The 19,578-nt window shown below is 38.4% G+C and overlaps 1 protein-coding gene across 1 annotated transcript; it reads right to left on the minus strand.

The window, feature by feature from the left end:
• Nucleotides 1-10,395: 10,395 nt before the first annotated feature.
• Nucleotides 10,396-11,567, minus strand: LOC101582196 (IST1 homolog). Its single transcript, XM_004648531.3, has one exon. It carries the CDS (start codon nucleotides 11,503-11,505, stop codon nucleotides 10,396-10,398), a length of 1,110 nt encoding a protein of 369 aa, XP_004648588.1. The 5' UTR covers nucleotides 11,506-11,567.
• Between the last annotated feature and the right edge of the window lie 8,011 nt (nucleotides 11,568-19,578).

Consider the following 19,578-nt stretch of genomic DNA (forward strand, 5'->3'; position numbering starts at 1 on the left):
TTTTTTGTATTTAAGATGTATATTATGCTTTTTTCTTTTTTAAATTATTTTCAATAATTTTATTGAGAAACAAATAACAATGAGACAATTTCAAATCAAATTGATAGGACAGTTTCAATAATCAACACATTGCATACATTCTTTCTAGTGGTTAATTGCTGTACAAGATGCAGACATGATAACCTATTTATAAACACCATTAGAACAAATCAGTCTATTCATTAAGAGAATGTAACTATAGATATATCCTAACCCCTTTGAATACACAGATACCAAAGGGACATTCATCTGTATCCCCTTTTGTTGTTAAGTTACATTATTTGAATATTAAGGTGTGTAAACTCAGCAAAATATTCTTAAAAAGTGCATTAGTCCATAATAGTAGTGGGTCTTCCCCTTGACTAGCAATGTCAGAAATTGTTGAACTGAGTCCCCTATAGCTCAAGATAGCAGCATGGCTTTACTTCTTATATTTCACTTTTATAGTTTTCTGCTGGATGTTTAAGACCAAGGTAAAGCAGAACCTATGCAACAAAAGTTGTAGCTTTTGGGTCTGATAAGGTCAGTGAAATCCCCTCAGGATTTATGCTGAGATCCTGTAACCCAGTTTATAGAACCTTTTTGAGTGTGAACCATGTAGATGAGTCACGGCCATTGCTTGGCCAATGTGCTGTCTGTGAAAGCCTAAGAGATTGTTTTCTCTCCATGTACTCTCCTTAGGCACACACTACCTCATTGATCACTTTCCTCTTTGGCCCCATAATCTCCTTGATCAGAAAATTTGGGACACTACAGAGTTACACGACATTACAGTATGGTTCTCATATATCCTGAGTCTTAATTGACCTTGGAAGGCTAGGGCCAAAATGTTGACTTTCCTTGCAGCCCTTCTTTATCTCTAGTTTTGGTCTGCAAATTTAGGTTGTTAACCCTCCAGAACAAGCTTATTATTATTACCATACAACTTAGGTTGTTAAGCTTAACCTGACTATCTGTCTGAATATCAAACATCTTAGGCATAACATGGAACAGGTATTTTTCATCAAGTATTGATATGTTCAACTTTAAGGCCCTACAGAATATGATAAAAATATTTAAAAATTAGAATATATTTGAAAAATAGGCGTAAAGCATTATACACTTGTTATGTTTACAAATAAGTCCAAAAATCTAACCATATACAAGCTTGAAGCAGGACAGTCACACAATATTCCTTTTCCTGTCACTTGCTTTCATTCACCACTCATATTTTTTGAACAACCATCTACCCAAGAGACAACATAGCAGCAACTGCATGTCATGACAAGCAGCATGTATTCAGAAGACCAGAATGACAAGCACTCCAAGCATGAAATTACTATTTCAGATTGCCATATGCAGTACAGTTGCTTATTTCACAGGTATCAGTATATATAGTTAGTCAGGGTGAGAATCTTTCCAATTAACTGCTAGATTCAAAAATCTTCTGGTGGACTGGGGAGATGGTTCAGTGGAATAAGTGCTTCCCTGGCAAGCACAAGGGTCTGAGTTTAAACTCTGGATCTGCCAAAAAGCAAACAAAAAAAAATCACAAAACTTCTGGAGATTCTCAGGATCATTGCCCTACTCATCTTCTATATATAATGGCATGACATGACACTGTCATGTTTCCTACCTCTTCTCCTTTCCCTCTCTTGATTAGTTAGTCCTAGTCCTTGAGATCCTGCTTTCCTTTTACTTGTATTATACCTTTCTATTTGTATTTCTTCTTTCGAGTTCTTTTTTAAAATTTTTTTTAATATTTATTTATTTATTTATTTATTTATTGTGTGTGTGTGTGTGTGTGGCCACTTCAGCCCACCAGGGGGCAGGGCTGGCTTGCATGTGGTGCTGGGGATTGAACCAAGGTCCCTGTGCTTTTGCTTAGCTTGCTCTAAGTAGGTGCTTTAGACCACTGAGCCATCTCACCAGCCCTTTTTGAGTTGTTATACTAGGAAAACTATATGATATTTACACATATGTGTCTGATTTATTTCACTTATGAATATATCTTCAAGTGGCATACACTTCAATATAAAGGCTTCAAGCTTATCATTCTTAATAGCTGAGCAATACTCCATTGTGTAAAAATACCACATCTTTCTCAACCATTCCTAAAGTGATGGGCATCTTGGTGGTTTCCAAGATTTGGCTATCACAAATTGTGCTGCTATAAACATAAGTACACATATATCCCTATGATATGATGTTTTCAGATCCTCCCAGAAAATTCCCAGTGGAGGAATAGCTGGTTTAAAGGGGATTTCCAGTCCATCTTTTCTAAACAGTCTCCACACTGATTTCCTTAACTTTTGTACCAGTTTACATTCCCACCAGCAGTGGAGAAGCGTTCCTTTTTCCCACAGCCTCTCCAACATTTGTTGTTGGGCAATTTCTTTATGATAGCCATTCTTTTTGGGGTGAGTTGATATCTCAATGTTGTTTTAGTTTGCATTTTGCAGATGGCTAGTGATGTGGAGCATTTTTTCATATATTTATTCGATGCTTTAATTTCATCCTCTGAGAAGCATGTGTTCGTCTTGGATGACCATTTCAGAATTGGGTCTTTAAATTTTGGGGTGCTAGTGTTTTTAGTTCTTTATAAATTCTAGAGAGCTGACCTTTCTCTGAGTACATATTTGTCATGATATTTTCCATATTTGTGGGTTGCTTTTTCACTTTTTTGGTAATTTTTTTTGACGTGAAAAAAACTTCTCCATAAGACCAGTTTCCAATTGTTAATTCTTTCAACTGTTTCCCATTTGATTTGATTTTTATTCATGAATTCTTTGCCTACCCCAATGTCTTCAAGCATTCCTCCTACTGTCTCTTCCAGGAGATTTAGTCTCTGCATTAATGTTTAGATCTTTAATTCATTTTGACTTGAGCTTAGTGCATGTTGATAGACCGGGGTCAAATTTTAGTTTTCTGCATGTAGAGAGACAGTTTTTCCAGCACTATTTGTTAAAGAGGCTATCTTTTTTCTAGTGAGCATGTTTGGCCCCTTTGTCAAAAATAAAGTGGCTGAGTGTGTTCGTAGGGGCTTCAGCGTCTTCTAATGTATTCCATTGATCCTCAGGTCTGTTTTGTTGCCAGTACCATGCTGATTTTATCACAGTAGCCTTGTAGTATAATTTCAAGTCCGGAATGGTAATGCCTCCTGCCTTGTCTTTATTACCCAGGATTGCCTTTGCTATTCTAGGTCTTTTCTGCTTTCAGATAAATTTTAGGAATGATTTATCTACCTCTGTGAGGTATGTTGGTGGTAGTCTAATAGGGATTGCATTAAATCTGTACAGCAATTTTGGGAGGATGGCCATCTTCACAATTTTGGTTCTTCCTATCCAGGAGCATGGAATATCTTTTCATTTTCTGAAATCCTCTATGATCTCTATTTTAAGAGTACTGTAATTTTCCTTGAAAAGTTCTTTGACTTCTTTAGTTAGATGAATTCCAAGGTATTTCATTTTCCTCGGTGCTATTACAAAAGGTATTGTTTCTATAATTTCCTTCTCAGTGTGTTTGTTGTCTGTGTAGAGGAATGCTATTGACTTTATAACCTGCTCTGCTCCTGAATTTCTGCATTAATTCTAGTAGCTTCTTGGTGGAGTTTTTTGGGTCTTCCAAGTAAAGTATCACGTCATCTGCAAGTAATGATATTTTAACTTCTTCTTTGCCTATTCTTTTTCCTTTTATTTCTTTCTCTTGTCTAATGGCTGTAGCTAATGATTTCAGAACTATATTGAATAGGAGTGGTGATAGAGGACATCCTTGTCTTGTACCCAATCTAAGAGTAAAAGATTTTAGTATTTTACCCATTTAGAATTTTGTTAGCTGTTGGCTTTTCATAAAAGACTATTACAAGATTGAAGTAGAGGCTATCTATTCCAATTTTCTATAGGGCTATGAAAATGAATGCTTGTTGTACTTTGTCCAAAGCTTTTTCTGCATCAATGGACATAATCATGTAGTTTTTAGTTTTTGCTCTAATGATATAGTGTATTTCATTTATAGATTTTTCAAATATTGGACCATCCTTGCATCCCTGGGATGAATCCTACCTGGTCATGGTGTATGAACTTCTTGATGATTTGATGTATTCTATTTGCTTGGAATTTATTGAGGATTTTGGCATCGATGCTCATGAGGGAGATCAGCCTGTAGTTCTCTTTCCTAGTTGCATCTTTCCCTGGTTTTGGTATCAGTATAATACTTGCCTCCAGGAATGATTTTGACAGCATTGCTCCTTCTCTAATTGCCTTCAAGAGTTTCGGGATTATAGGGACTACATCCTCTGTAAATTTTTGTAGAATTCAGCTGTGAATCCATCTGGACCTTGACTTTTCTTTGTTGGCAAGTTTTTCATTACGTCTCGAATTTCATTGGCTGTTATTGGCCTATTGAAAGTGGTTATATCTTGTCAATACAGGTGTGGTAATTTGTAACTTTCTACAAATCTGTCCATTTCATCCGTGTCTTCTATTCTGTGAGAGTAAAGATTCTCAAAGTAGCTATTGATAATCTTCTGAATTTCCACTGAGTCTGTGGTAAATACACCCTTTTCATTCCTTAATTCTTGTATTTGATTTTTTCTTTCCTCTTTTTGATGAGGTTAGCTAGGGGCTTATTGATTTTATTTAATCTTTCAAAGAACCAGCTTTTTGCTTTTTTAATTCTTTGAACTGTTTTCTTTGTCTCAATTGAATAATTTATGCTGTAATCTTTATGATTTCTTCCTGTCTTTGGGCTCTGGGTTTGGTTTGCTCTTCCTTTTCTAGTTGTTGAAGGTGCAGCATTAGGATATTTATTTGTTCCCGTTCTGTTTTCCTAATGTGTGAGTTCACAGCTATCAATTTCTGTCTGAGAATTGCTTCCATTGTATCCCATAAATTCCGATAAGTTGTGCCTGAATTTTCATTGAATTGTAGATATTGTTGAATTTCTTGTTTAATTTCATCTGTGACCCATTGGTTGGTAAGTAGGGTGCCATTTAATTTCCATGTATTTAGGGTATTTTCTGGTTTCTTTTGTCATTTATTTCCTATTTCATTGCACTGTGTTCAGATAATATGCATGGGATAATTTCTGTTTTCTTGCATATACTTAAGCATGACCTATGGACCAGTATGTTGTCGGTTTTAGAAAATAACTCATGTGCAGCTGAGAAAAATGTGTATTGATGGCACACTCTATATATTTCCATCAAGTCCATTTGTTTCAAGCTGTGTTTGGGTGGAACACTGTATATATGTCCATCAAGTTGATTTGTTTCAAGCTTTGGTTCAGTTCTGGTATTTCTTTGCTAATTTTTGTCTGGTTGACCTATCTTTTTGCAATAAGCGGTTGTTACGGTCTCCTCTTAAGATTGTGGTATTGGATATTAGAATTTTCATAGCCATTAAGTTTTGCTTTATATAGTTGGGTGCTCCCGTGTTTGGTGCATACATATTCATGAGTGTTACCTTTTCCTCTTGAATTTTTCCCATAACCAGTATATAGTGGTCTTCTTTATTTCGCTTGATCATTGTTGGTTTGAAGTTGAGACTCTCTGAGAATAGTATTGCTACCCCTGCTTTTTTCTGAGGTGTTGGGGTATGTATTACTGTGTTCCATCCTTTGACTTTCAGCCTATGAATGTCTTTATGAGTTAAACGTGTTTTTTGTATTCAGCATATTGTTGTATTTTGTTTCCTAATCCACTGTGCCAGTCTATTTCTCTTAATTGGTGAATTGAGTCCTTTTACATTAATGGTTAGAATTGAGATGTATTGACTTATGATTAACATGTTATTTACCTGTTGTCATTTACTCCTTTTTGTCCTATGCACTATTTATTTGTTTTCTTCTGATCTCATTTGTGGAGTTCTGATCAACTTGATCCTTCTCCAGAACATCTTTCAGTAGCATATGTAGGGTTGGCTTTGTCATCATGAAATTCTTTAGTTGTTCTTTTTCATGAAATTATTTCACTTATCCATCAACCTTGAAAGAGAGTTTTGCAGCATATAATAGTCTGGGCAGGGGTGGAGGGATGCTACAGAGTGGTGAGGATTCCCAAGGGAGTGGAAGAACATCTCATCCACACTGTGCCTGGGCTGGGAACGGCAGGTTCAGCCAACACAGTGTAGCCAGAAGCTCTCCCATACACTCACTGGGCCTGGGCTAGGACTAGATCTGGGAGTTCTGGAAAATGGCAGAAATTTCTACTTGGTGGATGGGGTGCGAGGGGTGCTGTGGAGTGGTGAGGGGGTCCCAGTAGGGTGGAAGAGAGTCTCATCCAAGCTGTGCCTGAGCTGGGACTGATAGGTCCGGCCAGCGCAATGTAGTTGAAATCTGTCCCACACACTCACCAGGCCTGGGCTAGAACTGGATCTGGGCATCGCTAGAACACCGCAGAATTTCTCACGTGGTTGGTAGGGTGAGGGAGTGAAGTGGAGTGGTGGGTGGCATCCCAAGTGTGTGGAAGACAGTCTCACCCATGCTGCACCTGGGCTGGGACTGACAGTTCCCACCCAAGCAGGGTAGCTGGGAGCTCTCCCATACACTCACCAGGCCTGGTCTAGGACTGGATTCTCATGCACATGTCTTTCTGCAAATGGCATTTCAGTCCATCTCTAAGAGTTGCCAATGTCCCAACAGTTTCAGCATTGCTGAAATGTCCAAATCCCAAGTGTCCTCCAAGATCTAAGGCAAACTCTTTGCAATGATCCCCTACCCATGTGAAAAGAAAATTAAACACTTTCAATATTCAAAGCACAAGATGCACTCTATTCCAAAAGGTACACACAGCAGGATTCTAAGTATTAGTACCAACATAAGTCCAAAATCCAGCAGGGAAACATTAAATTCTGTAGGTCATTGTGGAACACCCAAAGCAACCAGTGGCAAATTGTGAGCTCCATGTGGCTTTCCCCATGGCATTCTTGGAGGATAACTTCCATGGCTTCTCTCTTAGACCAGCTTTGCTCTCTCTTTTTTCACTTTCCCTTAGATGTCCATGTTCCTGGCTTTTCCAAATTTCTAGGCTTTCCACTGAATAGGCTTCTCTCTCACAGCTTTACACAGCTACCCTCTTAGGGGCAGACCACCTGGCCTCCCAAGCCTTCTTCTGAAATGAATGTGGAATCCTTCTTAACTTCACAACTCCTGTGTTCTGACTGTGACTAAAGCCAATGCCACATGGATGATGTCAAGGTCTGCTGCCAGGTTGAGAAGTCACCAGGCTTCCTTCTCTCTTGGTTGTAAGATTCAAGTGCAGGTATCACTGGACACTCTGACCATTATTCCAAGGAATTAATTCTCTATGATGGTGCCATTCTGGAACATAGTGTGGCTACTGAAAACATCCTCGAACATGCGGCTCTGCAGCTTTCTCCTCAAGGAAAAATTCATTTTCCTTGCAATTCTGAAGCTGCAAAGGGTGGAGACTTGCTACCTCCTGTGATACCCACAGGAAATACTTTCCATTCTCTTGTGCCTTCCCAGCAATAAAGATCCTTTCAGCTCTATCTTTGCAGTCCACAGCTTTCTTAGAACTACATTTCTGGCCAAACTTACAACATTCTAAATCATCCTATGGGGCTCTTTGCTCTTCATTCTCAAAATAAATCTGGCTAAAAGCCCTCAACTACAGCGATGCCACTGCTACAATATCTGGCTTCTTTCAGATTTCTTTTGCCACATTTATCAGTCTGACATGCCTTAATCTGTCTCAGACAAAGTCTCTCTCTGGACGCAAGCAAAATTTAGACAAACTTTCTGTCAAGCCATAACACAAATCATCTGAAGTCCAGCAACTAATGCAGTCCTTCCCAAAAGAAAGCCCCCAAGTCTGGTATTTACAAGCAGGATTTCTATCAGCCTTCTGGTCTTCTGAACTCATGCCAGAATCTCTCATACAGAATAGTTGAAGTTATTCCAGAATTTCACTTGCAGGCAACATCTTCAAAATTTTCCTATCTCTTCCCATAAGCCATTTCCAAAAGATTGTAATCCACATGGTTAGGTGTAAACACAGCAACAACCTCACTTCTTTGTTACCAAATTTTGTCTCAGTTACTCTTCTCTCATTGCTAAGACAATTGCCCAACACCAAAGCTGAAGGAAAGAAAGGCTTATTTAGCTCACCGTTACTGCAGTTTTCAATACATATTCAGCTGGCTCCAAGGCAGAGTCACATATGGCAAAGAGCAACCTTTCATGGTAGTGGCAAAGAGCAAGAGAGCCAAGAGAGGATTAATGGCAACAATGGAAACAGAGAGGAAGTTTGTCATCCTTAAATTGCATTCAGGCTATATGCAACAGCCTGAGTGTAGTAATCACGCCCATAATCCCAGCAGTACTAAAACCCACAATCCCAGCCTTGACCATGAATTAATCTCAAACTTCATAATTCCCCAACACATGACTGCATGAGTCTTTGGGAAGACAAATATACACAAATGATAACAGTGATGTATAATGTTCATGATGATTTGCTGCATCCTGTTTATTAGTATTTTGTTGATTTTTGCATGTATGTTTATTAGGGAGATTGGCATGTGGTTCTCTTTTATGGTTGGGTCTTTTACTGGTTTTTGTATCAGAGTAATACTTACCTTTCTGAATGAGTTTAGAAGAATTGTTTCCCTTTCAATTTCATTGAAGAATTTGAGAAGAGTTGGCATTAGCTCCTCCCCAAATTTCTGGTAGAATTTAGCTATAAATCCATCAGGACTTTTCTTTGTGAGCAGGTTTTTTCCTAATTACATTTTCAATTTCATTGGCTTATATTGGGTTATTCAGATTATTTATATCTTCTTCCTTGGCATTAATAGTTCATATGTATCTAAGAATCTGTCCATTTCTTCAGCATTTTCCATTCTCTAAGAGTTAAGATTTTGAAATAGGCATTGATAATTTTTTGAATTTGTATAGGGTCTATAAAGATTTTACCCTTTTCATTTCTCATTGCATGAATTTAAATTTTTTCTTTTTTTTTTTCAATGAGGTTGGCTAGAAATTTATCAATTATATTTATTCTTCCAAAGGATCAACTCTTCAACTCATTAATTTTTTTTCACCTTTTTCTTCTCTCCTTTGCATTCATTTTAGCTTTGGTCTTCATAATTTCCTGCATTCTTTGGATTTTGTGTTTGACTTGCTCTTCTTTTTCTAGGCGTTTGAGGGGCAGCATAAGACTGTTTATTTAGATTTTCACTAGCTGCATCAGTGTCTTCAAGATCTGGAACCCTATCTTTTTTTTTTTTTTTCCAGATCTTTAACTTTATTAGGAGTGACTAAGCTATGAGATACAAACCAATCAAAAACACTGAAGTTGTTTGAAATAGGTATGTACAGATACATTACACAGAAGCTAGCCTTGTGGGGAAGGGTGGGCTTACCGTGGGGACAAAGGAGCACATGAATTACAATAGGAAGTCTTATCCACCCAGGAAAGCAGTGAATTACAGCCACACGGGCACTAAAAATTTGAGATCAATTTTTAAAGATTCCTTTAATGATAAAGTTTTCAAATGAAAACAGGTATCCCTCCTCCTCCTGTAGATTTTCCAGCTCACTACCCAAGAAATTTGAGTACTTCTATTAAGGCAGCTGGAAGCACACCATAGGCTTCAACAGAATTTCTATCCAGTATGTTACCTGTCCCCTTCTTTTGCTATAACAATATGCTATGGGGAAAAATAAATTTCTGTGGTGCTGTCTTCTGGTAAAAGAGAAATAGCACTCAAAATAAAGCAAAAGGCCACAGAGGGCTCCCTGAGAATCCAGTAGAATGAAGACAGGCCTTCAACTGTTTCCAAATAAACTTTGCAACTGGATCCAGGTGGAATAGTGCCCTGCAGCAAGTAGTGTATGTGCTAGGAAGAGGGCCCAGCTTCTAGGAACTGTCACTATGACTTCCTAGACCACTTTCTTTTACTCATAGTAAGTGAGAAAATACACCATGACCTTGTGTCTCACCACAATCCCCCTACACAGAGGGATCTGTTTCTAAGTTTGGAACTTCCATACAAGGCCAAGAGACTTCACGAGCACTCTTCTCCTCTTTAACCATCTCTGCTGCTCTCTCCAGAGTGCTTCATCTTCCCATTCTCCTGGGGAAGGCTGGGTCACAAGAGAACCTGGGATCCCTCTAACAGGAAATAGGTACAGTTGAAAGGAGTTCTGCTCTGGCTTTAGTGTTCAGATGTTAGTCTCTCAGGATCAGCAGAGAACTGGGAAGCAACAATTTGGTAGAGTAGGAAAGAGCCCCCAAAAGTGTGTGCTCCGTGATGGTTAACAGATGAAATGGAATTCCATGGAGATTCTTTGTGTACAAGGAGAAACTGCTCAGTTTCACCTTCCAGAAGTTGGAGGTTACTTAGTACAAGAGACTTATGTTTTCTTTTTCAGCTCTTCAAATCTCCGGGAAAGATCATCAAAATCAATGTCTTCAGATGCTGAAGTGCTGCCGCCAGCAGATGCAGTTGGCAGCATGTCTGGCACAGATGGCAACTCTGGCAGTACAAAGTTGTAGTTTTCTGCAGGTCTGGGAGGGGCTTTTGCAGAGGCTTCGGGCTTGGGTCCAGGACCAACAATCTGTGCAGAAGAGACATTCTTATCAGCATTAATGTAATCAACAGATTCATATGATGGGGGAGTGGCTGGTATCTGAGGTGGATGAATATTTGGAAAAGCCTGGTAAGTCCCCACTGGCAATCCATTGAAATCTGATGGTCCCTTTGGCAATGGATATGAGAAAGGAGTATTTGGAGATGGCATGGGCATAGGCATGGGCATAGGCATTGGCACTGTTCCATCAGGCCCACCAACAGGTGCTGCGAACCCACCACCTCCACCGCCGCCTCTACCAGGGCCACCTTTCTTCACATCATCTGTAAATCCAACATCAATGAGATCTGTTTCTACCCCAGGAGGAACTTCTGCCATAACCACAGAGTCAGGCTCATATGGTACATTGTAATTCTTGGCAATTTCAATCAGGTATCTCTCCACGAGGATTTTGGGTGGCGCTTCCACACTGAGTTTATGCATTAGAATGTCATTAACAGTTCCAATCTGGTTGGTCCTACATAACTTGCCATATTCTTTGCTATACTTGGCACAGAGTTGATCAGCAACTATTTTTAATTCGGCAACTTCTGACTGGAGTCGAGGAGCAGCCCATATCAGTGTAGACACAGATTCAGCCAGTCCAGAATCTAGCTCTTTCATAGACTGAATGAGGCCAAACCGAGCCATCAGCAGGTCGCAGTACAGTTCCAGGATCTCCATGGCCTCCACAAGGTAGTCTTCGCGGATGATGTGCTCCACACGGATCCGTGCTCGTTCATCCTTCCCAGCAGCCAGATAATCAGCAATCTCCTTCCTTGCTTTCTGAGCCAGTCCCGTTTTTTTTTTTTTTTCCTCCAGTAGTTTGAGACGGTTTATGACTAATCTCAAATTGACTCGTAAACGCTCAGCTTTAAACCCAGAGCCCAGCATGCTGTGCTGTTCCTCCTGATCGAATTGAAGCGTGTAAACCTTCCAGCTCGACTTCCGCAACCCCGTTCCTGAAACCCTATCTTAACGTTCATTCAAATGGTGTTGCCGGTTTGTGATTGAGATTTTAATTTCTTGTGTATCTCTTTGAATCTGTTTCGTGTATTCTATTTCTTGTCTAAGTTGCTCATTCAAGGATTTCATCATTTTTTCTATTCTCCTCTATTATTTATCAGTGTCTTCTTTAGAAACACTTAGCAATTCTTCCGTTATAGCTATCATTTCTTTTTTTACTTCAGAGATTATTTCTGATCTGATTTCCTCTGTACTTTTATGCAGTTGTTTCTTTACTTCACTCTACTAATTCAGAGATTTCAGTTCTTCCATTTCCTATTTCTTTTATGCTAGTGTCTCCTGCATTTACTCTGGGTGAGCTTAGGACCTGAGACTGCATTTTGCTCCTTCTCTTTGTCATTTTGAAGGATTTTTTTTGGGGGGGTCTGGCTCAGAATGCCTTAGGGGCAGGTCTGGAAAGGCATGAGGATCTGGGTATCGAACCACAGAATCTTGAGCCTGACTGCTTTACTAACACAGTCACTTAAACAACTGAGCTAATGGGCAGACACCCCTCATTGTCATTTTGTATAGTACTGTCCTCTGACCTTTGGTGTAGAGATTTGGTGCAGTTATAACCTTAGCACCAACCAAAATTCTTACCCAAGAGAGGTTATATGGTTAAGGCAGTTATAGATTTGTGTTTACAGAACTACAATTAGGAACACTAATAATGGGTAGTGATATTTAGCAGTTGACCAACTTTTGTAACTAATGGGTTCATATTTTAGACCATAAGAGCAAACATTATGTCTGTGTAGCTAATCAAATATTAAATTGGGAATTTGTATTTAAGTTAGTTCCCTTAAGTTCTGTCTAATCACCTCCACTTGATGTACCTAGGTCTTCCAAGCAGACTGGTTCACCTGGTTACCTTTTACACCCCCTGTAGATCAAGAGAGAAAGGGAGAGGACACTTTCATAGATCTGGGTCTAGCAAAGATTATCAGCTTACCAGGTATAGATCTATGAAGTCTGAACTCATCCTAATGTGTCTGGTTTGGGTCTAGCTGCTGTGCTCAGCTTCTTCCTGCTGCAGCCTGTGGAAGAGAATCGGCTTTGACCCTCTGGCAAGATGTTCTGCTCCTGGATTATCTGGGTGTTTCTGGTTCCTAGCCTCTCTGCAGGGACTTCAGCTGCAGAATTTCACACCAGGTCTCTCTGATGCAGGACATTCCGGCGAGTGTGTGGATTGTCCTACACAAACGCTAGGCCTGGGCTGGGGTTGGAAGGGATCCAATTGGCTTGGTGGAGCAGAAACTCTCCTGCATGTGCTGGGCCTGGGTTGGTTCTGGAGGGGTCTGGTGGGTGCAGCGTAGTGGAAGGTCTCACTCCAAGATTGTTTATTTAGGCTCATTCTGTTTTCATAAATTATCATTACAAATTTCCCTCTTAAGACATTGCATCCCAATGCAATTTCATTGCATCCCATCAGTGCTAGTAAGTTATATCTGCATTTTTATTTGATTGTAAATATTGTTTTAATTTTTTATTCAGTTTCACATGTGACCCATTGATTGTTCAAGAGAGTGTTAGTTTCTGTGTGTTTATGTAGTTTTTGCTGTTTCATTTCTCAATAGTTTTCAGTTTCATTGCACTATACTCAGACAATATGCATGGCATAATATCAATTCTTTTGCATTTACTTAAGCATGTTCTCTGTGCTAGCACATCAACTGCTTTGGAGAACATCCCATGTGTAGCTTAAAAAAGTGTGTATTTTCATGCTGTTGGGTAGAACACTCTGTATAGGTCTACTAAATACATTTATTCACAAGATTGGTTAAGTTCTCTTATTTCTTTGCTCATTTTTAGCATGGTTTATATATCTTTTGTAACAATGGGATGTTAATATCCTCCAATACAATTGTGTTACTGATCATTAGATTTTTCATGCTTATTAAAATTTGACTGATATAGTTGTGTGCTCCTACATTGGGTGCAAATATATTTATAATTACTATCTCTTCCTCTTGCAGCTTTCTCCTAACAATTGTGTGGTGCCCTTCTTTGTATCTTTTAATCTCATTTGGTTTGAAGTTGACATTATCAGCAATTAGATGAACTACCCCTGTTATTTTCTGTGCTCTTATTGCATGGAGTATCATTTTCCATCCTTTAACATTCAGTCTTTTATTTTTTATTTAAATGTGTTTCTTGTATGCACCATATTGTTGGGTTTTGTTTATTTATGCACTCTGTCAGTCTGCTTCTTTTGATTGGTAAATAGTGGCCATTTATGACAACAGTGATAACTCATATGTATTGGCTTATCTTTGTCATGATGTTTTCCTACTGTAAGATTCCTACTTCTCCCCTTTGCTTAATTGCTTGCTCCACTTGGTTGTTCACTTCTGCTGTTGTTGAAATTGTGGTCATCTTTGTCTCTTTCTAATATATCTGTCAGTACTCTTTTAGAGTTGGTTTGTTGGTCATGAATTTCTTACTTTCTTCTTTGTCATGGAAGTATTCAATCTCTCCATTAAATTTGATAGATAGTTTTGTAGTATACATCAGTCTGGGTTGGAAGTTGTTTTCTTTGAGGACCTAAAATACCTCACTCCAAGCTTTTATTAATTTAATGTTCTGTGTTGAGAAATCTGCCATGATTCTGATTTGCTTTCCATTATATGAGATCTGTTTCTTCTGTCTGACAGATTTTAGTATTTTGGTTTTTTTTCTCAATTTCTGGGATCTTGCTTATTATGTGCCTATGTGACAATTTATATTGATTATGGTTAGTGGAAGCTCTATATGCTTCAGTTACTATGTATTAGATTATTTTCCTGTACTCAAAAAGTTTTCTACTACTACTTCTGCAACTTTTATGTCTTTTGTGTTAGCTTAAGCTGTTTTGTTGATACCTATTAGTCAGATATTATTTTTCTTTGCATCATTTTGCAGCTGTTATATTGTTGTTTCCTGGTTTTTCATTACTTTTTAAAAATGTTTCTTTTGGTGTTCACTAACTGCAATGCTGTCTTTAAGGACTGAAATTTGATTTTCCATTTCATTCCAGCAGTTTTACCAACTTTCAATGGAATTTTTAATGTCCTAGATATCAGTTTGAATGTTTCATGTATTCTAATTCTTTCCAGTAGTGTTCATAAAATGTTTCCATAATTTTCCTATTCCTTTAAATTTTTTATTAGTGTATTCCTTAGATGTAGAGAGCAATCCTTTCATGATTGTCATCATTTCAGTTTTTCTTTATCTGATTCCCTCCATAGCCTCTTGGAGTATTTTTTTTTTTTGGGCGGGGGGTTGTTGTTGTTGTTTGTTTGTTTGTTTTACTTTTGTTGATATCATCTTAGACATTCAGCAGCATGACTTCCAAGCTCTTCAGTGACTTTTCTCCTGGACTTGTGTTCATTAGGCTAGAGGTCTGATATTGCCTTTTGCTTCTTCCTCTTGTCATTCTTTTCAGTGATGGTAGATGGTGGTGGTGCAGGTCAGCACAGATCTCCAGAGTATGGGAGAGAAGTGTAGCCTTGCCAAAGCTCCTGTTGTGTGTATTCCATGTGGTTTCTCCAATATTAAGGGAAGGGTGGAAAGCCATCTTTCAATAAGGATCCAATGACAATGAGTGCAGGCTGAAGTTATGCAAGACTCTCTTGATGTTAAGTTCGCTCAAGGTGGTGTTCTGCAAGGCTCCTACAGTTTGCTGTGTTAATCAGAACTCCCTGGTGGTCTTCAGGATAAGGAAGGGTGGCCAATTCAGTGAATTCTGGTACAAAAGCTGAAAGGGTGGGACTAGGGCTTCCCAGTCAGGCCAATAGTTTTTAGGGCAAGAGGAGGTTGTTGGAATCAGCCAACTCTGGCAATGAGTGGGGACTAGCCTACCAGATCTCTCTGGCACTCTTCAGGGCAAGAAGGGACAGTGGAACTCAGTAAATTCCATGTGAAAAGGTTGGGAGGGATAGGTCTAGGGCTGCCAAGTCTTTCAAATGGTCTTCAGGGTGAAGGCATGCAGTCAGAATCACCAAAATCTGGCAAAGGGTGGTATTAGTGTACCAGGTCTCTCTGGAAGTCTTCAGAGCAAACCTAGGTAAGATTCTTGATATTCAAATATGTTAATGAATAAACCTATACCTAATAAGGAAACAATACTCATTCCTTTTAAGGACACTTGAAAACATCATAAAGAAGACATTTGTAAAAAGCACAGTGGATGACTAATCAGGCCTCCTGTGAGATCCACTGGAGGCAGAACCACAGGGATAGGTTCCTGAAAAGGAAATTAGGGGAGGCATTGCCTCCAGTAGTATGAGCCTGAGGAATTTGGCAGAGAACAGGAAAATAAAAACAAAAAAATGGTGTCTTCATGGTGACTAGCTTCCAGCTGATTGTTGGGAATGTTTGTAGCTGAAATAATGCACAGAAGGTTGAAATCTGTGTGCTACACTAGTCAGTTATTGCTGTGGGCAGTCTCTGAGGGAAGTTTGTGTAAAGCCTCAGATGGAGCAGAGTACATTTAATAAAAGCAAGTTCCCTGAAGAAAGGATTTTTTTAACCATTGCAATCAATACTAAGAGAACTAGAGGGATGGATATTGTGGCTCAGTATGGAGGTTTTCAGTGAGAGTCTAGACATGACCAGCGGCAGTAGAAATTATAGGGAGCCACAGAAACTGGAAAGTCAGTCAAAGTTGTGTAGGTGGAATTGGGCTTCAGTGCCTAAAGCAAACAAGCTACTGTTATGGGTTCTCAATCAGAAGCCAGAACAGAGCCCAAAATGAGAATTTAAAATGAGCCTTTAACATGGAGCTAGGGGCCTTCCTGAATTCTACTCACTCAGGAAAAAGACAGAGAAGTGTTCTGAGTGACAGAAAACAGGGTTGTTGAACAGAAACTACTCTCTACTTAGCACATGTACATATTTTAAAATTAATCATTTATAACCTACCAACACATACAGGTACAATTCACAGGTTAACTTGACAATAGATTGAGTATAATATCCAGATGATCTTTCTTTGAGTTTTAACAAAACAAATCAATACGTAAATTCCTACAAGGATTGACACGCAGTCAGGCCTAAACTTAGTTATCACCTATTATATAAGCGCTGATTGTCTCAAGTACATATACATCAACATGAATTGCTGTGACTCGGGTTGCTACAGTTTAACACATTTTGAGGTTATTAACCTTTAATATACACAAATTCTATGTCCTGTTTGCTGAGAGCAGTTATAAAAAGAACTCATGAGTCTTAGGAGGAATTCCTCAGACAGGAGGGCTTAAGGCTATAATTTTTAAACTACTGAGTGGTCTTGATTACCCTGTTACTAATTTACAGAAAATTATCTCAGTGAGTTCAAAATCCAAGTAACCTGTTACAACTACCTCAGTCCTGAGATAAGCATCCTTATCTTAATGTTGGCTACTAGTCTGTAGGCAACCCTGTGTCACATGTTATTAAGTTGTAAAAGATATATATTTTTTATTTTATTGAGAAACAATGTAATGAGACAGATTCAAAGCTCATTAATGGGACAATTTCAATAATTAATACATTTATATTGTTATCTTCTTAGTGATTATCCATATTAAAAGATGCAGGCAGAATATCTTGTCCAAACACTATTAATACAAATCTTTCTTCTCATTGAATCTAGCAAAAGTAGTTGTATATCTATCCTAACTATTCTGCATATACAGATACATAATAGTTCTTCCATTGTCTGCCCTTTTTTTGATAACTTCTGTCAGAGATGGGCATTCCATTGGTATCTAAATACTTTAGTTCCATGAATTCAGCAAAACAATCCAACACAGTCCAGCAGTCCAAAATAATAGTGGGTTATCCACCGGAGTGGCAATGTCTGAAGATGTTGACTTGAACCATTTAAAGATCATCATATTAATATGACTTTACTTTTCATGCCTCATCATCATAATTTTCTGCTGAATGATTAAGAAAAAGTTAGTTTTCGGTATTTAGGAACCAAGTTATTCCAGCATCATTTGTTAAGGAGGCTTTCATTCTTCCAGTAAGCATGTTTGACTCCTTTGGGGAAGATCAGGTGGCTCAGTGTGTTCATAGAGGTCTCTGCATCCTCTGATATACTCCATTAATCCTCAGGTCTATTTCTTTGCCAAAATTATGCTGACTTTATCACAGCACCTTTGAGGAATAATTTCAATTCAGGAATTGTAATGCTTTCTGCTTTGTCTTTGTTGGATAGCATGCCTTTCCTATTCTAAGTATTTTCTTGTTCCAAATAAATTTTAGGCCATACAGTTATATGTAGAAGATGGGCAAGGCAATGATTCTGAGAATCTCCATGAGATTTTTGAATCTAGCAGTTAATTGGAAACATTCCCGCCCTGACTAACTATATATACTGATACCTGTGAACTAAGATACTACACTGCAAATGATAATCTGTAATAGTAGTTTCATTCTTCAAGCGCCTGTTACTCTGGTCTTGTGAATATGGGCTCCTTGTCATGACATGACAGTTGCTGCTGTGCTCTCTTGGGTAGATGGTTGTGCAAAAAGAAGAGGGTGGTGAATGAAAGCAAGAGACAGGAAAAGGAATATTGTGGGACTGTCCTGCTTCAATGTTGTATATGGTTAGATTTTTGGACTTATGTGTAAACATAAGAAGTATATAATTCTTCATGACTATTTTTAAATTATATTCTAATTTTCAATTTCTTTTATCATATTCTGTAGGGACTTAAAGTTCAATATATCAATAATTGATGAAAAATACCTGCTCCATATTATGCCTAAGATATTTGATATGCAGACAGGGAGTGAGGTTAAGCTTAACAGCCTCAGTTTTATGATAATAACAATAAGCTTGTCTTCTGGATGGTTAACAACCTAAGCTTGCAGACCAAATTAGAGAAAAAGGAGGGCTGCAAGGAAAGCCAACATTTTGGCCCTAAACCCTCCAATGTCAATTAAGACTCAGGACATAGGAGAACTTGTACTATTATGTCATGTAACTCTGTAATGTCCCAAATTTTCTGATCAAGTAGATTAAGGGGTGAAATAGGCAAGTGATTGATGATGTAGAGTGTGCCTAAGGAGAGTCACATGGAGAGAAAACATTCTCTCAGGCTTTCACAGAGAGCACATTGCCCAAGCAATTGCCGTGACTCATCCACATGGTTGGCACTGACAAAGGTTCTCCAATCTGAGGTACAGGATGTCAGGATAAATCCTGAGAGGACTTCACTGACCTTATCAGATCCAAAAGCTACAACTCTTGTTGCATAGGTCTTGCTTTACCTTGGTCTTAACCATCCAGCATAAACATATAAAAAGGAAATAGAAGTAAAGCCATGCTGTTATGTTGAGCTGTAGGGTGGTCAGGTCAATAATTTCAGACATTGCCGGTCAAGCAGAAGACCCAATCCTATTAAAAGCTACTGGACTCTTCTAGAATATTTTGCTGAGTTTACACACATATAATATTCAAATAACAGAACTTAACAAAAAAAGGATACAGATGAATGTGCATTTTGTATCTGTGTATTCAAAGTGGTTAGAATAGATATATAGTTACATTCTCTTAATGAATAGAGGGATTTTTTCTAATGGTGCTTGCAAATAGGATATGATGTCCCCATCTTTTACAGCAATTAACCACTAGGGAGGAATGTATGCAATGTGTTAATTATTGAAACTGTCCTACAAATTTGATTTGAAACTGTCTCTTTGCTATTTGTTTCTCTAAAATTATGGGAAAAAAGGACTGTGGGCAGTGAACCTATTTGTATTAGGAAAGATTATTACCCACAAAATTATCCACTAATACATGGAGACTATTTTATGCCACTAAGCTTTTGTAATTTGTTAGAGTGCCATAGAAAGCAAATACTGCTTCTATTACTATGTTTTAAAATACTGTCCCGGGGCTGGGGTGCTGCTGTCTTCTGATCATTTTGGTCCATCTCTAGAACATCTTTCAGTAGTCTGTGTAGTGTTGGCTTTTTCTTCATG

This window comes from Octodon degus, unplaced genomic scaffold (genome assembly GCF_000260255.1).
Source record: "Octodon degus isolate 3935 unplaced genomic scaffold, OctDeg1.0 scaffold00430, whole genome shotgun sequence".
NCBI lineage: Eukaryota > Metazoa > Chordata > Mammalia > Rodentia > Octodontidae > Octodon > Octodon degus.

Coding starts and splice junctions, on each gene's coding strand:
- LOC101582196 (XM_004648531.3), bottom strand. CDS start 11,505: ATGCTGGGCTCTGGGTTTAAAGCTGAGCGTTTACGAGTCAATTTGAGA.